Raw genomic sequence first — 23,109 nt, 5'->3', positions numbered from 1 at the left:
TGGTCATCACACATTATTTTCTGCTGCTTCACATCCTCAGGGCGAGGGCTCATCACACTCCTCCCCTGCTCTAGCATGGGGTCCCACCCACCAGAGACAGTCATCCGCAAACTCCTTCAATGCGGGCCATTCCCACGGGCTGCAGTTCTTCACAAACTGCTCCGGCATGGGTCCTTTCCACGGTGTGCAGTCCTTCAGGAGCACACTGCTCCAGCGTGGGTCCCCCACGGGGTCACAAATCCTGCCAGAAAACCTGCTCCATGGGCTCCTCTCTCAACAGATCCGCAGGTCCTGCCAGGACCCTTCTCCAGTGCAGGCTTTCCACAGGCTCACAGCCTCCTTTGGGAACCCACCTGCTCCGGCGTGGGGTCCTCCACGGGCTGCAGGTGGGTATCTGCTCCACTGTGGACCTCTCTGGACTGCAGGGGGACAGCCTGCCTCACCGGGGTCTTCACCATGGGCTGCAGGGGAATCTTCGCTCCGGCACCTGGAGCATCTCCTCCCTCTCCTTCTTCACTGACCTCGGTGTCCGCAGGCTTGTTTCTCTTCCATGTTCTCACTCCGGCGGCTGTTTCTCCCCGTCCCAACTTTTTTCCTTCTTAACAATGTTATCACAGAGGCATTACCACTATCACTGATTGGCTCGGCCTTGTCTGGCGGCAGGTCCATCTTAGAGCCGGCTGGTATGGGCTCGCGCTCTCTTGAATACAGGGGAAGCTTCCAGCAGCTTCTTACAGAAGCCATCCCTGTAACACCCCCCCCCCCCCCCCCGGCTACCAAAACCTTGCCACATAAAACCAATACACAGTCACAATAGTTTAGACACACTGAAAGATCTCAAGTGAAACATCCCTTTTAAAAACAAGAGGAAAAAGCCCCATATAGGTGATATCTGCTCTTTGTTTTTTCCTGGTTTAAAAGAAAGTAAGGTCATTGATAGTTGTTGCTTTTTAAATATTTAGCTTTAGCTCATAGAATCAAATCAGCATAAAGTGACCATGGAAGAGATCTTTCATGATCATCTAGTCCATTGTCATTCCCCAAAGCAGGACCACATAAAGAAAGGAACAGTAACTTTTGAAGTGGTTTTTTTTCTGAAAATTTCTTACAATTCTCTGAAGATGAAGGATGTTCAGACTTCCAGGCAATCTATTCATGTTCTTCACTATCTTTTTCATTGAAAACATTTTCTAATATCCAGCTGCAGTCATCTTTCTTGAAATAGAAGCCCATAATTTGTCCTATCTAGCTGTAGTGGAAAGACCAACATGTTCCCTTCCTCTTTGCAGCAGCATTTTATGAACTTATGTAATAATGTTTATAAATATATATATGTATATGTGTGTGTATATGTATTTCTATATGAATTTTCAGTTTATTTCAGAAGTAATATTACTGGGCTCAACTGTTCAAATTAATTCTAAATATCTATTTTGGTTTTTTTTTCTACGCAGTGAGTTTAAGATAGTTTATATTTTGAGGCCTTTTTCAGAATTGCATTTGTTTTATCTTGCTTAAAAGAAGTATACATTCAAGAGCAGAAGCAACTATTAAAAGAATTACATTTTCATTATACAGGTTCTTAGAGTGTATTATGATCGCTTGGTGGATAATTCTGACCGGGCTTGGCTTGTTGGTTTTATCCAAGAAGTAGTGAAAAATGACTTACACGAAGACTTCCATGAACTTTTCCAGAATCTGGACTTCAACAATGATGGCAGAGTGGAAGAAGATGACTTACGTAGCTTAATGTTTTGTGATTTTCATGACCCTAAGAGAGAGGACACTAAATACAGGGAGATTAGTGATGTGAATCAATTGAGAATAGTTGTAGAGAGTCACCTTGAAGAGTTTAATAACGTGAGCAAAAAGCCAATGCAGCTTGTCTTGTTCCAATTTGCTATAGAACATATTTGTAGAATTTCCCGTATTCTGAAACAGCCTTGCAGCCATGCCCTCCTTGTTGGTGTTGGAGGTAGTGGTCGACAATCTCTTACTCGACTAGCAGCCCACATGGCTGAATACAACCTTTTTCAGGTTGAAATAACTAAAAGTTACGGTATCACTGAGTGGCATAAAGACTTAAAAGTCATACTAAGAAAATCTACTGAAGGGGAAATGCAGGGAGTTTTCTTGTTCACAGATACACAGATAAAAAAGGAATCATTCTTAGAAGACATTAACAACTTATTAAATGCAGGTGAAGTGCCAAACCTCTTTGCAGTAGATGAAAAACAAGAAATTTGTGAACAAATGCGTCAAGTGGATCGCCAACGGGACAGGACCAAACAGACAGATGGCAGTCCTATAGCTCTTTTTAACATGTTTGTTGATCGCTGTCGAAATCAGCTTCATATAGTACTGGCAATGAGTCCCATTGGAGATGCTTTCCGTAATCGTCTTCGTAAATTTCCAGCTCTTGTCAACTGCTGCACGCTAGACTGGTTTCAGGTAAACCCAAAACTTTTGCTGGCCTTGTTATTCTAATGGAAATGCAATAGAAACATGACTTCAACCCTTTTTGTAGCAAGTAATTCTCTTTGGTCAAGTTAGCACTGAAAAATACCTTGAATTTTCTTAGTGTCATGTTTTATTTATGCCATTAGAACCATTCTGATTGTAATAAAGGCCAGTATAGGCTGAATGCAAAATCATCACGAAAATAACTGTGTGATTGTGGTATAAGAGTAGAACTGAATGAACATGGCACTGTAGACATTACAGATTTAAATATGTAGTGTTTTCTTCTATTACCCCGACTACCAGAATCTAGTGTGCCAAAAACATTCGAAACTGAAACACTTGTCAAAAATAGACATCTTTTGTTAAAGAACACCAGATCTTTCCCCACTACTCTGTGATGGAAGTATATTCTATCTGACTGTTATGTGCAAAAGACCTTAGAATTTTTAAGATGTAGAATTCAATCATATAAAGAATTTGAGAAACTTAAATTTCATCAAGTTTTAAAATGTAGTACTCTATCTTTAAAGGTTATTTTGAAGAGGAAGAGCAGAGACAGTTACATATATGGCCATAGTAAAAATACAAAGTTTTCCTTTCAGTAAAAGTATTTCGATTGGGTGAAATGAGACAGTGGGCTTGAACTGAATCCCTAAGTAGTTTGGTTCTTTCCATTTCCGTTATTGTACTATTTGATGATCTTTTCATCGTGAAGTTACTTCTCTGTGCGTGGATCACTAAGTAACTTTATCTATGAAATGGGGTAAAGGTACTTTTTTGAAAAATGTTTTGAGATTTGTGAGTGTGAAGTACTGAATAAGAGAAAGTATTCATTTGTTTTAGACATGGCCTGAAGATGCATTAGAAGCTGTTGCTTCTCACTTCTTGGAAGACATTGAAATGTCAGAAGAAACTCGAAGTGGGTGTATTGATATGTGTAAAAGCTTTCATACATCTACCGTTGTTTTATCTGACTTCTACCATGCAGAGCTTCAAAGACACAACTATGTTACACCTACTTCATACTTGGAATTGATCTCCACTTTTAAAAGTCTACTTGAAAAGAAACGCATGTAAGGATTTACAATGTGACCTTTTCTAAAGGAACTCAAGTTCACCAAAATATTATTTTCTATCTTTTATAGCTAATCTGAACAAGTGAATTGTTTTTAATTAATTTAAATTGACAGAATGATAGATGGATAAAATGTACTCTTAGGACATATGCTTCCTTATTGGACAAAAGGTCTGACTCGATGGTCTCAAAATATACTTGAAATAGACCACTTCTAACATCCCTGGTGATGTTGCTATATGTTGATTATGTATATTATGCTACCAGAGTAATTAATGCAGCCTGCTTACTCTTTGGTTCTCTGGGGATCTAGGGAAGATGACATTTGGGAAACCAGCTTCCAAGTTGCTAGGAGTCATTGGCTAGCTAGTGTAGGGTTCAGCTGTGCTGTGCCTATGCAGAAAGGACATCTGTATGCATGTGCACATCTGTTCTAGTCTCATGGCTGGTGATGGAAAGTTCCTTCTTTCCTCTCCTTCTCATTGATGCGACACTACCATAACACTAAAGACAAATGCTTAATTTGATCAACAGGCCGTGTGAAACACTACCTGCAGTAAGAAATTAAAGGAATAAAAGAATACAGTTTTGAATGTAGTGTTTCAATGCCTTTGGAATTTCTTGATTCTGACATTGTTGGCTGTCTCCAGAGCCATTCACATTCTTCTGCTAAAATGATTTTCCCCATTATATTAATCCTATTTCAACCTCACTTCAAGTAACAATCTTCATGAGTGTATCCACATCTCCTCCATCTCCTTTTCTTGTCTGTTACTACTGCGTCATCTTGATTTTGTAGCTCCTGTCAGCAAAGAGGCAGAAGCTTAACAATCACTTATTTACCTATAAGTGATCACTTATTTATTTATATCCTAGTCTCTGAGTATGTATGATAGAATAGTTCAAGACTATGGCTCAAGTAATTCCTGCTGTGTTTACTATTTGTTAAACAGACCAAACAAGATTGGCAGAGCATCTGGTTATTCAGAGTAATGAGAAATTTGGGGAATGGATCCCAATGAATGAAGTGATCAAGTACTGATAAAATATCTTTGTAATAAAGTCCTATTTATTTTCAGTAAGGTGACGAAAACGAAGAGAAGATATGAAGTTGGCTTGGAGAAATTGAACTCTGCTGCATCCCAAGTAGCCTTGATGCAGTCTGAGCTGGAAGCTCTGCAACCTCAGTTACAGGAAGCTAGCAAGCAGGTTGATGAGATGATGGTCGTTATTCAAAAAGAATCTTTGGAAGTAGCCAAAACTGAAAAAGTTGTGAAAGCTGATGAAGCAGTGGCAAATGAGCAGGCTATGGCTGCAAAAGCCATCAAAGATGAATGTGATGCTGACTTAGCACAAGCCATGCCTTGTTTAGAAAGTGCTCTGGCTGCTCTTGATACTCTCACTGCGCAGGTATGGCTAACAACGTATATTTACAGACTGGAGAGGTTTTCAGATATACAAAAGCATGGAATGTCTGCCTTTTCAGATTTTACATTACACTTACACAGTTTTACAATTTAGAAACTTCTTGAAATGACCGCCCCATTGATATTTCCTGGCTTTATTTACCTGCTCTTGTTTCCCTCTCATTTTCACTTTTGTGGTTGCAGAGGAACAGTAGTTCAGAGTTTCAAGGAAATAATTGTCTTTTTTTTTTTTTTTTAAATCCAGTCTTAACATTTCTCTGGGTTTTGTGGCACAAGTGGGCATTCCCGGAACTCAAAAGATACCTCTTTCTACCCAAATTGATTTAGACCTCAAAGAAACCATGGGCGAGCTCTCAAAATCTAACAGTAATTGGTAAAATAAACATGAGAATCTAGAAATCCTTTAATTTATTGGAGTATGTATTCTCTGAGAAAAGCTCCTGGAAAGAATATTTGAATTTCCATGCAGAGTTATTCTTTGGGAGGAGTAAGAGAGATTATTCCCCACAAATCTTTAGTTTACAAACCTCTTGCTTAATTAGTTGTATACATACATGTAGAAGTGTTTAATTCTTTTATACTATTATTCTATATTTGCAGTTAAAACTTTGCTTATTAATTTCCTGCTATTTCTTATAATGTCAGTGCTTCTTACCCAATAGTTTTCTTCCTTTTAGCTGCCTCGTCCCTCATTCAGCTCACTCTTGGAGTTTAATAACTGACCAGAACACTAACTGATTTATTTTCTGTACTTGAAGAGCATAGAACTTTAGTTATGGGTTGAAGGCAGCTTTTACCTTGTTATCTTAAATCTACTAATTCACGGCTGATGTGATCCTGTGAGCTTGGAAGTATTGTAGTAGAGCCTGAACTGAAGGGTAGAGCATAATAATACTGGAATATTGGAAATCTTAACAGAGGTGCAATGCCCAGTACTAAATTAGGAGCAGAAAAAGTACAACTAAAAATGAATTACAGATAGGAATTTCCTGCCTCCTCTAAACTGATTGTTGACTAGATTTCAGATATTTTTGTTTAGATGTCAGCATTAGCTTAACCTGCATAGTACCTTAAAGAAAGGACTAGAAAAAATGGAGAAAAAAGAAAATGAGATTTATATGTATGGGCTATCCAGGCTTGTGCTATAAACTTGAGATCATAGTGTATTTGAAATTATCAAGTATGAGAATAGCAAAGTTATATGGAAAAATATTATCTTGACATAAAAAGGGTTATTAATTTTATTGTAAAAGAAGAATTAATCCACCTATGTTCAGAGCTCTAAGGGTGTTTGTTTAATTATTGTTTTAAGGATATTACAGTGGTTAAGTCCATGAAGAGTCCTCCTGCTGGTGTCAAGCTTGTAATGGAAGCTATATGCATCCTTAAAGGCATCAAAGCCGATAGGATTCCAGATCCAACAGGTTCTGGAAAAAAAATTGAGGATTTCTGGGGTCCTGCTAAGAGACTTCTGGGTGACATAAGATTTCTTCAGTCTCTTCATGTATATGACAAGGATAACATTCCCCCAGCTTACATGGCTATCATAAGAAAACAGTATCTTACAAATCCTGAGTTTGTACCAGACAAGATTCGAAATGCTTCCACGGCAGCAGAGGGTCTGTGCAAATGGGTCATAGCCATGGAGTTTTACGATACGTAAGTATGTATAAAAATAAAAAAAAAAAGGTTAAAATAAATTTGATTAAAGAGGTCAGTTTATTTTAACACCAAAAGAGATGTGAAATTACTTCTTACTAGTGGGAAACTTGTGCAAACAAGCACTCATAAAGATTCATTCATGTAAGATATCTGATGTTAAGGTGTAGAGGCTGATTTTCAGATTAGTAAATGCATACTGGGTTGAGTTCTCAGTTTGAGAATAACTATTAACAAGTATCAGAGAGAAAATTAACTAAAAAGGTAGACTTTAAAGGAGATCTGCAACTTACACCAGTATGAGAGGGGATTCATTAATTATGAGGCTAATAATTGTGAAATATTATTTAAGTTGAGCATAGGGACATCCTAGCGTATTTTCTTGCTTGTTGTTTTTGGAAAGATGAACAATATGTTTTCAGTTACATGTTATTTCCACTAGTCTCCTCACAAAAATACCCGTGTAAAAGATTGAAACCCTCAAAATTGGAAAATAGATCCTTGGATGTGAAAAGCTGTTAATTTTTTTCTTTTATTTTGTGTACGTAGTTGGCTGTATGCATGTGTACAGTGTCTGTGAGTGTTACTTAATATATATGATTATTTGTGTGTTTTTAATGGCACAAATCCATAATGGATTCTAAATTGTGGTCAAATGGGACACAGTTTGGAAGCATAACCGTTTTTGCTTTTAATTGTTACCTGTTATTACAGAAAAAATTGAAGAAACTGCATAAATCAGTCAGTATCAGCAGAAAAACAAGTGATTAAGTAAAAACCAATTGTCTTCAGATATCATCAAATTATGAAATGGAACATTGCATGAGCTACTGAGTTGCTGAGGTTTCCCTTCATCTTTCCTGTGTTCATTTTTTTAATAGTAAACCTGGAGTAAGGTTGTATTTTTCGGATGTTTAATTATTCTTTAACTTTATTTAGAGTGACAAAAAATGTTGCACCCAAGAAGCTAAAGTTGAATCAGGCTGAAGGAAAATTAAAGATTGCTATGGATGGTCTAAGAAAGAAACAAGCAGACCTGAGGGAGGTTCAAGATAAATTGGCTGTACTCCAGCAGATGCTGGAATCCAAGAAACAGGAGAAGGCTGACTTGGAAAATCAGGTATATAATGCAAACAAAAGATGAACTATTGTTCTACTGATATCCAGAAAAGTTATTTAAAATTTGCTTCTTTGTCAAATGGTATTTTTCCTCTTAACTGCCAATATATTGAACAAGTCATACTTTTAGATAATCATCTTTTTATTTAGGTGTAAAGGTTTTGAAGTTATAAATGAGCAAAACTTGGGGAATAAATGCTTTAAAGTAATAGAAAATGCAGATGTTATGAATTTACTAATTGATATCCCTCTCCTACATTCTCACTCATATCTGCTTTCTTGTGAGGAAATAAATTTTCAATTATTTGTACTAAGAGTTTGATTCATCTATTAACTTGTAAGTCAGTACATTTAAAGTTTTTAAAGTTTATTTATGCATTCGGTGCTAATGCAATTTTGAGAATGTTTTTGGTAAACTATGTTCCTGACTCTTAAATAGCTGGTATGTGTGCAGAAATAGGCAATGTTTAGAAGACAGAATTTTTTTTAAGATTTGGAGTACCTCATCTTGAGCTTTTTTTTACCAAAACAGTATTGGAATTTGAAATGGAGTCTTAATTCTTGTCTGTAGTTGAAGTCAGCTCTTTGCGTGTTTCTTCTGCTTCCTGACATGGATTGGAAGTAAAAGGGATGGATAAACTACACAAGCGGTTTGTTACTGTGGTGTAAATTGGCTGCTATGGTTACCAGAAGAGAGAGAGGATTGTAACAGCTGCAAGAGTTGGCATCATTTTCCTCCTGTATCCCATGGCTGAAATGTGTCTCTACTAGATAGTAAAGAATTTTAACAGCTGGGTTAAATTCCTGTTAAGTCATATTTTTTTTGTTAGATTATAAACATGCCTGGAAAGATGGCGTAGTTAAAAACTGACACCAGAAATGCAGATTATGTATTCATAAGGATGTGTTTTTTGCAGAAAAGGACGTACCTACTTTCATGAGACAGTGATCTCTTTAAGGTGTTTTTGCTTCTCTTATGACATGTAGATCATTTCCTTGACTATTAATATTTTCCATATCACATGCAGAGCTATTTTGAATGGCATGTTTTATACTGGTGGTCTTCCTTTATTTAGATAATAGTGTAACTGAATAGACTTTACTGTGCTGGTACTGAGATTGTTTTTGTTCTTTAAACATTTCCATTATAATGAGAAGGTGTTTTCTTTCTATTTGATGAAATTACTTAAGAAAATATCTGCACAGGAAAATAATCCTTGAATTGCTTTTATTATTTGTAAAATGTCTTTAAAGTGATCATGTAATATAATCAGCAATTTTTTTTATTCTGAGGTTGACTCATGCAGCAAAAAACTACAGCGAGCAGAACAATTGATTGGTGGCCTTGGGGGTGAGAAAACTCGCTGGCATGAGACTGCTTTGGAGCTGGGAAGGCAGTACATCAATTTGACTGGAGATATACTTATTTCTTCGGGAATTGTAGCTTACCTAGGAGCCTTTACATCCAGCTACAGACAAGTAATACATACAGTGATTTTTGTCCCCATGTTTTATAATAATCTAAATTTTATTAATTTTTCTTCTAAAATAAAGTTTATCTTTTATAATTATTGTCCTGGTTTCAGCTCGGATAGAGTTAATTGTCTTCCTAGTAGGTGGTACAATGCAATGTTTTTGAGTTAGGTATGAGAAGAATGTTGATAACACTGATGTTTTCAGTTATTGCTAAGTAATGTTTTAATAGAATTCATAAGTGAAACTGGAACTGAAACTGTATTGTAGGATTTTGAGTTTTTTTTATAGGACACTCTGGGGAAGTTCTTCCTTTATTCTACTGTATAGTACTTACTGCTGTGTAAAGCATGGAGTCCTTTGGTTCCTTTTCTTCTCTAAAGCAATTGCTAGTAGCTTTATACCTCATGGCTCTAGTTATTCCTATTCCATTCAATGGCTAAATTCTCTGTAAGTTCAAAGAAAACAGAATTGGCTTCTATTTCAGCAGCAGCATAATTAAGCAAGTTCTGAAAGTGGAGTAGTTCTGTATGAAAAGAGACAAAAGATACAGTAGCTCAATGACATAGCAGATTTGTGCCTGTAAATTTTAGTGAAATAAATGGAAATTCCGAATACAAAAAGATTTTGACATGGAAGCTGAATTTAGATATAACAAATTTTGGATGTCAGAATTACCCTGACTTTGAAAGTTTTTGAACACCAAATCCTGCAAGTGAATTCAGCCAAAGAAATTATCATCAATTTCTTTTGAAAATTAGGTCCAGGGTATCAAAAATTGCTAAAAATTAAGTGAGGAAAAAAGATAAAAATCCATGTACCTCATTTGAACATAGAATTTGGATATAATCCTTATTTCTAGTTTCCCTCAATGTACTTCCTTTGTCCATTTTTCTTTAGAAAATTTTGTACTGTTCTTTCAATTATTTTCTTCAAAATGTCCATGTTGTGATGTTACTATTTTAAAACTTTATAGAATGAGCGTTTATGGTGTGAGTTTTTATAGTGTGAATAAATAGTCAGCACTTTTTAAAATTCCAAATTACATAATTTTGAGCGAGTGTTCTCTTTTATGCTTATAACCTGCATTGTGTATAACGTTGTGTCTGGGTAGGTAGGAGCCTTTGGTGAAACATCTTAAGAGGTGCTGAACTGTATTCCAGGCATGTGTGGATACAGGTGCAGATGATATGCATAAAAGGCAGAGACATCTGCATGATTATTCACTAAAATTGAATACATAGTGGTTTCATCTGAAAAGCTTAGTGTAATTTCATTCTCTCTGACTGCACAGTTTCTTTCTTTGTGCAACAGCAAGTATGGATTTCTGCTTACTTATTCTTACCCTCATGATTGTGCAGACACATGTTAGTTGGGTATCTCTCAGAAATTGTTGGATAGCATAATCACTTTTGTGCAGCTCTTCATTTTGTCTGCTGCTATGTTTTGGGTTTTTTTCTCTCCTGCAGTTTTCATAAGAGAAAAAGTTAAGATATCTTTTGGAATATCAACTTTGTTTTACGCAAATTGATGAATCCTTCATTCACCATCTCTGTGCATGCCTCTAGCCCTTAGACCATTTCCTTTAACACTGTATTTCTGAGTTTTGTTGCTTGAGGCTTTGCCAGCTAGTTTTGCCAGCTAGTTTTTAGTTTAGAATATTACAGCACATTTCTTTGACCTTGTACATAGCTTTCATAAAAGATTGTACCTTTCACAGGAACATGCTATTTCTATACATTTTCTTTCTTTAGAAGCATTCTTCCTAGTGGAATATGCTTTTTGATTTACATATTTGAAGGTGTATGTCTTCGTTATTACGCACCTTGCAAACGTATAGTTTACACAACTGTAGTGAGTTAGATGATATAGAGAGTGAAAAGCAATTCTAAATGATTGTTGTTACGTTTGGTTAAGTCCTGAGAAGTGCTCATTATATGTGTCCTGAGAGTTAAATAATGAAGATTTTAAATTTTTTTTTAGTTAGAATATGTACATTTGTTCTACACTCATTTCATAGTATAGAAGACTACTGCTGAAATGGTGAACAAAATCATACCAAGGCTCTGACCAAATAAACTTGTATTTCGTATACAGAAATCACATACAAAGGCATTTTTAGAGACATTTTCAGACATTTTATACAGAAGGATGAGTTTCTATTTGTAGCTATAGTGATCTTGTATGTGGCAACTGTTATGGGAAATGGGTTGAAAAATATGGGGTTTACTAGTTTGAAAATTTTATGAATAGTCAGAACTTCAGTTAATATTTGTTTTTGTTTTATCTAGATGCAAACTAGAGAGTGGGCATTGCTATGTAAAACAAAAGACATTCCTTGTTCTGATGACTTTTCCTTAACAAATACCCTGGGAGAACCAGTGGAGATCAGAGCTTGGAATATTGCTGGACTACCTTCTGACACGTTTTCTATTGATAATGGCATCATTATCTCGTAAGTTAAAAAAAAAAAAAAAAAAAAAAAGAAAATGACAATGAATAATTTTCATTAAATAGCTTCTTACAACATAGTTTTCAGTTATTATTTTTATAGACCGTTTTCTACTGTATATCCGATTTAACAACCAGCATTATACAATGACTGTAGTGTTTAAATTTATAAGAAATACTAATAATACTTTTTAACTTTACAATGTAAAGTTTTTAAATCTGTGAATTCACTCCCCTCATTTGTAACTCCTATGGATTGCTATGATACCTTCCCCTGCTTCCCCCCCCTTTTTTTTGTTTTTTACTAACATGCTGCACACTGGATTCAGTTTAAGACATCCTAAAATGCTTCAGGAATAGAATTTTGAATGCTATTCTTGTAGTATAATCAGTAGATATGGAAGTAATTCTCCTTTAAAAAGCTAAAGCTCTTTAATTTTAAAGAAATATGCTGGCATAATTTGCTGCCAAGAGGTATTGCTGCAGAGGTACTGAAAATTATTTTGCTAATCTTTCTATGAGTGTCACACACTTTTTCCCTAAGATGGCACTGGAAATACTACAGATAATGTCTTGATTGCTTCTCTGTAAACAGTTTTCCAGTTTATGTTGCTAACTGGTAGGAGATTTTAACATCCAGGCTTGTAATGTATTTAGTGTGCAAAGCCCTGACATTTAGGAAATGTTTTTTACACTGATAAGCCGAATCTTTATTTTGCTACGGCATAGTAACAAAACAACAAAAAAAGGCCCATGTATATCTTCTACTGAAGGCAGTAAGGGAGGTGCAAAAAGCTAGAATGGAGAGAATTTCTAGTCTTCTTTCTTACAGAGGATGATCCCAACCATACGCTCTTGCCAGTTTCTTCCTCTGTTTCTTGCCTTTTATTCTATGTACTTCTAAACTGCTTCAACAAGTAAAGGTGAGATAGGCCTTTTCTGCAATAACCCCTTATTTCAGAAAGGTGCGCTTTCACATCGCTTCAGGCAGTTGGGAGTTAGATATGGGTCTTCCTCATCTATGTGATAGGTTTAGATATTTGGTGAAAGGTGAAAACCTGTATCTGTACTGACAATTTGGAGTCTGTTTTCTTTAGGGCCTCATTCCCCTATCAATACTTCACACGGACTAGTTGTTTCTAGGATCCCTTCTGGAGTGGAGAAACCTGGCATATTCCTAGACAAAAGCTGAGAGATTTGGGTTTTGGGTTAGTGTAGGAACCTCTTTAGTAGGCATTATGAGTGGGGCACCACAAAGTCTTTGCACCAAGTCCAGTCCTCAAAGAACTTTAAAAACAAAATTATTAAAATGTGAATTCATAGCAGAAACCTAATTGCATCTTTGGAGTGCTGGAATTTACTAAATACCATTTATCATTAAAAGCTTGGCAGTTGCAATTGTAGTTTCCTGTTGTGTGTAGTTAGTATGGCAATAGTCATATCTATCCCAAGTTGAAGAAAGTTCTGATAAGGAAAGAAGGATTTATTTTTCATTTTTAAATTCCCTTTTTGTTTTTAAACATTCCCTTTTCTAATTATCTTAAGCTAAATCCAAATAAAATACTTTGACTTTATCTAACGATACATTGTTTGATCAAAAACTTTTTAAAATTCTGCATATTTCAAGATATTCTCATTCTTATTTATAAAGTGAAACAAATTCTGAAATCTCAAAATTCCTCATAGAGAGAAAATATGGATCCCATAAACTCTAAATCGAATGTTCTTGCATTTCACTTTTAAGGTGATTATACATTCTTATGTTGTGTTCTAATACATGCACATCTGTGTCTCACATCAGTCACCAGAATTACGTTTGTCTGGGCAGAGTTCATCTGGTATATATCAATGTAACAATCAGTGCAAACTTCAGTGATTTTTATGACAACATACAGCATGGGAACTGACCATGTTAATGTTTTAACATAGAAATATCTACAGTGATTAGCTTTAGATTAATGTGCCTGCTGATGACTGAGATATGTATGGCACTGACAGTTTTGTTAGAGCTGGGTGCTTGCACTAGGCTGAGCTTTGTGATCTTGCATAAGCAGTTATGATTTTCATTTGGACTTGCATTTGTTATGACAGTAAACAAAGAACCTCTCAGTTCTGTCCAGTATGCTTGCTAATGCTTTGCTACTGACTTCACTTGTAGGTTTTGTTCTTAGCACAGCTGAATCTGAATTGACCGTGGAACAATGTTGCTTTAACTGCTTTTCTGTTTGTGATTGCTACCCATTTACTTCATGTTTGTTGGTTCTCTTTTCTGGATAATGAATAAATAATTATATTTCTTTTCCATAGCCAGGTTAATGGTTGTCAAGTCTGTGATAACATGTACCTAAAGTTTATGCATCTTTTTTACAGTATGCTACTGCAGAAACTTAAAATATAAATCTTTAATTTTTGCTACTGTTTACATGAAAATTCTTCTCACTGTTTGAGGAGTCTAATGTTGTATAGCCCTGGTGAATGAATACTTCTTTTACTGTAGAGTGAATGTTAAGTTGTCACACATAAGTGAAGTTGTCTGTTACAGGGTTAAGCTTTGGAAGCATAAATGTGCAGATAATACTTCAGCTTTGGCAGCTGGATAGGTGACAAAAGTGCAAAATGAAACAGCTAAGACAAAAATAATGTACTAGCTAAAGAACCTCAATGTACTTTCATTTGGCTTTAAAAATTGGCATTGGTTGTACTTTTGGAAGCAAAACTACTTATTGAAGTTAGAGGAGATATGCTGGGATTATCATTATATATGTAACTTTTTAAAAGTAATTACTGTATTAATAATTCAATCACTCAGGCTAAACAGTTGACAAATGTTAATGAATTCAACACTTCTACAGTACATCCCAACACTTCACTTTTTATAAAGCTTTGATCAAAATTCTCTTTGAACTAATGGAAAGACAATTAGCATTTTAAAACTAAATAATGATAGAGTTTAATTTTGAAATGTGAGATAGAATCTACCTCAAATTGATGATACATATTATGCCTGTAGTTATGAGTTTATGGCTAGATGAATTTTATATTAGGACCCCAGGAACCATATAAAATGCAACTCAAGCTTTTTATAACAACGATTTTTTTAAAAAGCAGAATTAGAGACCTATTCAAGGATAATTTGCAAACATACACAGTGACTGCTTATGCATTCCCATCAATGAAGAAGGATTTTATGGTTGATGAAACCTATGTGTGTTTGGTTGTTATTAGAGAACCACTCTTCAGTTATTTAGTCTTAAGTATTCATGTCTGTTACACAGAGAGTCTGAAATGGTATATGCTGAAAATATGTGAATGAAACTTTGAAGTAATTAGGGAAAGAAATACATACTGTATGTTTTGGCTGAGGTTTTCTCAAATCTTAAATTTCTGTTTTAAAACAAGAACAGGCTAAATTATTATGAGCAAACGGTGTAAATATTGTCTGTTTCAGAATGCACTTAACATGTATGTTTACTGTGTTCAGTTTACAGTTTGCAATTGCTGTATCGCCTTGTATCATCTTACTCTTAAAATCACCTGGCTATATATATCCCTCGGGTCTCCCTTTCGGTTCTCATAAGTAAATGAACCACCTAGCAATTTGTGAGCTCAGCAACTCTTTCAGTACACTTTGGATCTATTGGTGAACACTGTTACCTACTGTGAGACTGTCTTCTAATACTGTTGATGCTACTGCCTCATCTGACAGATGTTCAGATTTCAAATCCTGTTTGCTTCTCCAGACCTATTGTGCTACCAAACTTGCCCTTATCTGTGTTTATCAAATTATTCAAAATATTCGTAACTTTACAAAGCCCATGTTTTAACTTTCTAAATGTCTGCTTAGATATTATGCTGTCCTGGTGGATTACAAATGCATTTCCTGAATGTCTCAATGCATTTTACCTGTGAAAGCTTTCTTCTTCATGGGTAGGCCAGAAAAGGGTCTTTTCCAGATGACCCATTTTTTAAAATCATTTTACAAAGGGGAAGAAAGCCATCCTGTTTCAGCTGGTGAATGGTCACTCCCAAGTCCAATTTATGATCCATGACACAGAAGGATCCTCTGTAGCATCCCATGTACAATCTCAGGCTATTGCTACACATGGTACATTTCTCTTTCAAACCTTTTGCTCCTGAACTTCTATCTTGCTTCCACAATCTCCATTTTGAGTGCAAAGAACCTAAGGTGCTTGTGCTCCCTACCTCCATATATATTCCTTCTTCTAATGGATCACATTTATTTGGGTACATTTTACTGTGCAGAGATTCTGCAGGCAGGATCAGTCACTATTTCTGAGTACAGAATTATTTTTTCAGTAATAAACATACATGATAGTTAGGACTAACACTACTGAACTAAACATCATCTTGCTCATAACTGCATCAAGAATGGTTTATAAGTTTGTGCTAGCCAGAAGGCTGACATTGAGGTGGGGAAATGTTGGCCTCCTTGTAAAGGACTGGTTCTTGCGAAGGACTGGTTCTTGATCTTGCTGAGCTGCCACATCTGACATCAATTGCCAAAAAAATAAAAAACAGTCTCTGCTTTTTTCTTCTTTCCAAAGTTCCATAACTTCTTGTGAGTTACTATTCGCAAGCAACCAACTTCCCTTTCAGCTTTGTTTTCACTTTTTATATCTTACATAGTTTTGCTTATCCAGTCTGTCACAGCTTAAAAAAATATTTTTTTCAGTAATGATAATCTGGAGTCACACTGCTGTGCTTCACAGAACTGTGCCTGAATCACAGACAGCTGAACCCTTGGATTAAGGGTTACATGTGTATTATTGTGTGTTGTTATACTTACACATGTATAAATAGGCCTTACAACTACACCTAGTTCTTAATACGAAGTTTGTGGAATAGAGATTGTAACAGAGAATATAAAGAATTTTTCTCTCTTAAACCAGGCTTTACCTGTTTTAAAATTACTCTCTTGAAAGAAGATCAAGGTTTCTAATGTATTACACAGTTTTGCCTGCCAGCAATTTTGAAACAAATAAGCCTGCAAGAACTTAGATTACATTGAACGAAGTTTGTCTGAGCACTGTCTTTTAGAACTTGCATTGTATCTACAACTACTTGCTCTGTACCTTTTTCTAATTCAAAGCTTATCACTTTCTCTTGACAATTTATGGAAACCTTTTGTAAAACATCACTCTTTCTAAGAAAAGGTGTATCTGAAGATCAGACAAAAATGAAATTGTGTTTTACTTAATTGCATACATTTCATCTTAGTATATTTAAGGAAAATAAGAACACAGATGCAGACCTGTTTACATTGCAAGTTTTATTTGTGAATCAGAATTCCTCAAGAGAGAGAGGCTCAATTTTAAAAAAATTGTTAATGATAAATAATTTGCTGGTGTCATTGTGCGTAAGCTAACTTGTAATAATGATAAAGGCCACAGATTTCTTTTCATGCTGAATTTGGAAAAAAAGGTATTGCTGCTGTTTTCCTTCCAGTAGTAGACTGTATTATATCTCCTAAACAACTGGGATCCAACTGGGCCCCTTGATCCAAATTTTTAGGACTACATTTATTTTGGAATTCTCACTTTAGCCTGCTTAGATGGTTTCTAATGTAGGTGATTATTGCTGTAATTGTAATTGACCATTAGCATGTGTCACTAGTCTTTAGATACGTTGGTAATATAACTATATGTGGTAGAGAAAACTGTAAAAAATCTGTGAAGTAGTTACTAAGTCTGCCAAAAAATAAAATCCAGAGGCTCTTCATGTCCATTGCTGCTTAAAAATTAGGAATTAAAAGGTAGATACCTTGAAGCTGCTTATATATTTCCCTTTATACTGACTCTAACATGTCACTTTAGTGGAAAATCCCATTAATTTTCACTTGAAAATGCTCACTTATGCATATAAGTATCACAGCTGTTTGAAATTTCAAAACTTAGACCTTTTTATTTTGAAAGTGTTATAAAATGAAATGCAATTAAACTTTCTAGGAAGTAAGAAGTCTTATTCTGAATACTTTAGAATAGAAGAAAGAAGAAAATTATTTTTTGTAAACGAAGAACTTTAAGATTCATCTATCTCCTCCTAAATTCCTCAAGGATTATACCTGAGTATGTGCCTGCTACAATTTCATACTGATGCGCTTTTGTTTTAATGACAAAAGGGAATAAATTGCCTTAAGAAGTACTTTGAGGTAAATATTTGAAGAGCTTATATTTCAATTTTGAAAGTTTGTATTTTTCCCTTCAGTAACGCAAGAAGATGGCCTCTGATGATAGATCCTCAGGGTCAAGCCAATAAATGGATAAAGAACATGGAAAAAGCCAATAGTTTGCATATAATCAAACTCAGTGACCCTCAATTTGTTACAACACTGGAAAATTGCATTCAGTTTGGCAGTCCTGGTAGGTTAATGACTAATGAAAGTGTAAATTACAGAAGAACCTGGAGGGGGCACAATTAGCTAAAAAATGAAACTCAAGTGAGTATCAAATGTTATCATAGTTAAGGAAAACAAATTTTTTTCTTGTTTTGAATCAAATTAGTACTATAGTAATTAAAGTCCTCGCCCCAGGTTATAACATACTTCTTAGCACAATATAATTATAATACTCAGTTTAATTTGTATCCTTTAATTGCTGTAAGAGATTTGCCATTTCTTTGTTTTCATGTTACAATAATTTTATTTCTAAAAAGTAATGCTGTTTTTGTTTGGCTTTTCAGGAGTATAAATACCAGATTGCTAGGCTGTGATCATTACTGATTCTTGATCTTTATTGCAAGTAGTCTTATTACCCTCAAACAGAAATAAATTAATGAAACAGCTATTTTTCAATGCCTAACTGGACTACAAGTAATGAAATGGATTGTTTATTCTTCATTATTTCTTTCTTGATTTTGACAATGTCATATGCTTACAGTGAAAATTGAAGCAAACTTAGATACCCAAAATTATTTCTGTGGCATGTGCCATTTAATTTGTTGTTATTTCCCTTTTTAAAAATGGTAGCCTTAAACTGCTGTTCTAAGCCATTGACAGAAGTAACAGTGATAGCATTTTAGTTGCTTTTTTGCAAATTGATATAATATTAGAAAAAGAAATTAAAGGTACATTTCTTTGATTAATTTTTCAATCAGCTGAATACTCTTAGGAAGAATAAACCTTATCACTAGATATTACTTGATTAATATTTTTATTGTTTACACACTGTAAATACACATTATACATATGTATTGTAAAGAACAGTCAAACAGTAATATAAAAGCCAAGAAAGTCCTACTAATTCTTATGTTATTTTGAAGTGCTACTGGAGAATATTGGAGAAGAACTTGATCCTATCCTAGAGCCACTTTTGCTCAAACAGACATTTAAACAGTCAGGGAGTATATGCATTTGCCTTGGAGACTCCACTATTGAGTATGCTCCTGAATTCCGCTTTTATATTACAACTAAGCTGAGAAATCCACATTATCTTCCTGAAACATCTGTTAAGGTGAGAATTTTGAAAATGAATGTGCAACTCTGTTTTAATTTTAAAATGAGACTTTGGCTAAAACCAGGGAAGAATTTCTGGCGTTTGCTTATTCCTCCTCCCCTGCCTGCATAGTGGGTTTTTTTACACTGCCGGAAGACTGGTATCATCTTAGAAGTGTTGACATCTCTCATATGTAATACTTCACCTTGCAATACTGTCATTCTTTCATACAGTCAGGAATTTACTTAATTAATTAATTTTATCACCTTTCCCAGTCTGTATCTCTTGATGCTATTTAGTCACCTTTCATTATAAAAATATTTACAAGGAGCTAATATAATAGTCACCTCACATGCACACTCTACATTAGGCTTTCATATTAATGATTTTTAACTGTAGTATAGTTAGGGACAGGAGTCTGAGCAATTCCTGGCATTGTGCCTTGTTTATAACAGATAGAAAATATATTTACAGATTTTATGTGTTTGATAACTATAGCTATTCTTATTTTTTTATGTTAGGGCAAAAAATGTGGTTTCCTGTTTTAAAGAATAAAATTAGTGGTTAGGCTTTTTGAAGTTGTTTAGGAGATGTATTCCTCCTTTTATTTATTATTACTTTTGAAGAACTGTTTATAGAAAAGTATTGCAAATTTATGCTTTGGTTAAACATAGACTATACTGAAACACAAAACCTTGAAATAAAAACTTTTTAAACTATTGTGATATTCAGTAAAATGGAACAGTAAGTTTTTTCAACAATGAAGGAGTACTGATGCAGGAAAAAATGACAAAAATTAATGAAAGGTAATAACTTCTGTTCATTTCAATGCACATCAAATCACCTAGACGTTGATCTTTTATCAAAGAAATTAATTAGCTGCATGTTCAGAAAAAAAAAAGATTAAATATGAAAGGAAAAGAACATCCAAAAGATTTACTCTTAGACTACATATACATTTGAAAGCTCTATGAAGGTTATTTCCTAGGAACAGTTTTTTATTTAACAGACAATTAAAATCTCCTAGCTGCCAAACAGTCAATACAGTATTATTTTTTTTTGTTTGTTTCCTTGGTTGGGTTTTTCCCCAGAATACAAAGTTTCTAAAGATGAATCTTCTCTAGTTGGGTTCCCTGCAGTCAGACATAAGTTGTTAATTGTTGTTACAAGGAGCAATTGCTTCATGACATGGTTAGGTATACTCCTAGCTACACCACACGCTGGCTGAGCTAGCTATGGTGGCTCTTGTACAGGGATCAGGAGGCAGAAAAGTAATATCTAAGTATCTTGCTCTGAAGCTAATTGCAACATCCATTGGTGAATTTGTCCTGAGGATTATTCAGGAGCTAGCTAATGACATGAGTCCAGGGAAAATGGATATTGATGTGGTTATCATATTTCGCAGAAAATGATTGTACTGAATTCTGACGTGACTTACATAGTGAAGCCTGCAAAGATACACAGGTCATGGATTTACATGTATTTACACTACACAGATATGTATTTGCAGTTATTAGCCATTTGGGGTAGCTTTTTTCTAACTTTATTGATTAAATGTATTAAAAACCACTAAAAAAATCAGATAATTTTCAGCACTGCTGAGGGAAAGGTGACTTATGTCCATAAAAAAAAATAAATCATTCTGTCCCGCAGGGACCAAGGAGAAATGTAGAAGGTAGATAGCAGTTTGCACTTAGACTTCAGAGGTCTGAACCAGCCAACCTTTCAGAGCGTGGCAGCTGTGATTGAAAGCTAACTCATAATGCTGTTTATAGCTAGCCTTTTACTTTGAAGAAGGGAAATGGAGCCTATAGAAGATCCTTGAAGTTTTGAAACATTAGGTCCCTCTTATATTTCCCATGACTAAAATGGTTAAATAAGGTGAGGAAGAAACAGGCCATGATGCTTGTGAAGATCTTACTGATTCTTAGTGTCAAATAGAACTGAACCTCCTCTCAAAATTCCTGTGTGAAAACAGTGTGATAAGCTATCTGTGCTCTGAATTTTTTTTTTTCAGTTGAGGCTTACTATAACAAAAAATGATTAGTGATGTATTTTAAGAAAGTTAAAATACTACCTCTCCTAACTTTACAAGCAAAACTCATGAAAAAAAGCCTCAAATATTTGGACAACTTTCAGATATTAGTGGCAGAAACCAATCAAGACAAATTAACTTCACAGGTATTCCATATTCTAACTGATCACTATGTTCAAGGCAAATGTTCTTTTGAAACACAACTCAGTGGCATCTGTACCCACCCAAAAAGCCCAAAGAGTATCTGTAGTCACTATTACCTAGTCCATTAATTAAAAGCAATACTTTCATCAGTCTTGATGATTGAGAAGTAGATTATTTTCTTGGTTTTGAACTACATGCATCAAACTCTTTTCTAGCCTTCTGCTGGTAATGTATTTCTTCCCTTTCTCATGTAAAATATTGTACATTTTTGCCACTTCTTCAGCAAGAGTATGTTTTTTTTTGTGAATCCATTATAAATATATCCTGGGATTGGAATTTTTAAACAATATTTTTTTTCCAGTCACTTATTTTCTCATGAAAAAGAGAACATGATGCTATCCTAATTCTAGGATACAGATGTCCCCATAATAATACCACCACAAATTGCATGTGAACAAGGCCATTAAAAAGAGAAAACATATGTGGCAGAGGCAATAATAGTTTGAAGTACAACTCCAGCATGTATGTTACCACTTACTTTATGAAAACAGCAAAAAATTTATGGGTGAAAGTGTTTAAACACCATAAAATCTACGTGGTCTTTATTTATATTTTTGCAAAATACTGTGCCAGCATCCCGTTTGCACTGGGATGTTTAGATGAAACAATTCTGGAAAACAAACAAAACCAAATTTATTTACAAAATCTGTACATTATGTTGAATCTTCCATTCATAGAAATGTTTTGCTCCTTTCTCTGTGAAGGCTGCTTGATGCATACAGGTATCAAATGGGTAGATCCCTCTTGCATGTAAAAGTGTTCATTCTTGTTATATGGACTCAAAGTTTCAGTGTAATTTTGAGGAACAGAATGAAATTCTATACATTCTTGTCACATCCCTTTTATAGTTAACTTTCTGGGTTAATCCTGGAGTTAGCTTTCCAACACAATCTTAAACCCTCAGCTGCAATTCATTTACTATCAAAGTTTGGCTGAGCATATTACATGATATTATACATACCTCATCTTGTAAAGGAAGAAGCATTTTAATTGCATCTGGCCATAACTGTGCTATCTTTCAAAAAATATCTTCTAACAGGTAACATTATTGAACTTCATGATAACTTCAGAAGGAATGCAGGATCAGCTTCTTGGAATCGTAGTTGCAAAAGAAAGGCCAGATCTTGAAGAAGAAAAACAAGCCCTCATCGTTCAAGGGGCTGAGAATAAAAGGTATCAAGACAAGTTCCTGTGCTATGGATAGAAGCAAGTTGCAGTTTACGGAAATACAATCATGGGAAACACATTTCAGAGACCTTTTTTTGTTTGTTTGCTTTACCAGGAAATTCAAGACTGCTATTTTTGAGAGCCCAAACTTAGGCTTCTGTTTGTTTTTTAGGCTGATTTGGACGCATGCTCTTACTCGTATTCCTACTGGTTGTGCCTTTCTTCTTCTGATATTCTTCCTATTTATGGGATTATTAGGAAATGTTAAACAGCTGAATTGCAGGTTGTGTAACTGCAAAACGTAACTCTTGATCCTGTCCTCTGTTTTTGCACATCCTTTCCATGACGTTGGCATATGATTTGCTGTCCTCAGAAATTTTGATTAGATCTTAACGGTTGTGTTTTAGAAATGTTTTCATTGTGTGCTAGATTTGCACTGATTGTACATGGCAAAGGGCATCTTTCCCCATAAGTCAAAGCATGAAATGTGCAGTATTCAAAGTGGTTTGTCACTTCCTCCCTTTGCCATCCATTTTTAGCCTGAAAGTGGATAATTTTTTCAGAAATTTAAAGGCATGTTTAATA

General features: G+C 35.0%; 1 protein-coding gene and 1 long non-coding RNA gene across 4 annotated transcripts in view; one reads left to right on the top strand and one right to left on the bottom strand.

The window, feature by feature from the left end:
- LOC126053268 (splicing factor 3B subunit 1) overlaps nt 1–23,109 on the top strand; it is a 647,576-nt gene that overhangs the window by 587,923 nt on the left and 36,544 nt on the right. The window contains exons 41-50 of the mRNA XM_049790888.1: nt 1,579–2,451; nt 3,307–3,536; nt 4,618–4,948; nt 6,278–6,624; nt 7,564–7,744; nt 9,037–9,222; nt 11,508–11,671; nt 17,893–18,047; nt 18,946–19,136; nt 22,397–22,530. Of these exons, the coding sequence (XP_049646845.1) occupies nt 1,579–2,451; nt 3,307–3,536; nt 4,618–4,948; nt 6,278–6,624; nt 7,564–7,744; nt 9,037–9,222; nt 11,508–11,671; nt 17,893–18,047; nt 18,946–19,136; nt 22,397–22,530 (2,792 nt within the window). The remainder of the gene's footprint in view (nt 1–1,578; nt 2,452–3,306; nt 3,537–4,617; nt 4,949–6,277; nt 6,625–7,563; nt 7,745–9,036; nt 9,223–11,507; nt 11,672–17,892; nt 18,048–18,945; nt 19,137–22,396; nt 22,531–23,109) is intronic.
- On the bottom strand, nt 2,395–22,406 carry LOC126038607 (uncharacterized). 3 transcript variants are annotated; one of them, XR_007506053.1, is made up of 4 exons: nt 22,319–22,406; nt 10,562–10,679; nt 9,554–9,664; nt 2,395–2,483 (listed from the first exon to the last, which is right to left on the bottom strand). It is a non-coding gene; the product is annotated as an uncharacterized LOC126038607 (long non-coding RNA). The 3 variants fall into 3 exon arrangements; XR_007506048.1 differs by lacking the exon at nt 2,395–2,483 and having other exon boundaries at nt 9,229–9,664; XR_007506051.1 differs by lacking the exon at nt 2,395–2,483 and having other exon boundaries at nt 9,653–9,742.

This window comes from Accipiter gentilis, chromosome 1, assembly GCF_929443795.1.
Source record: "Accipiter gentilis chromosome 1, bAccGen1.1, whole genome shotgun sequence".
NCBI lineage: Eukaryota > Metazoa > Chordata > Aves > Accipitriformes > Accipitridae > Astur > Astur gentilis.
Note: the sequence above shows the minus strand (reverse complement) of the source record. Positions and strands in the feature narration are given on the sequence as shown.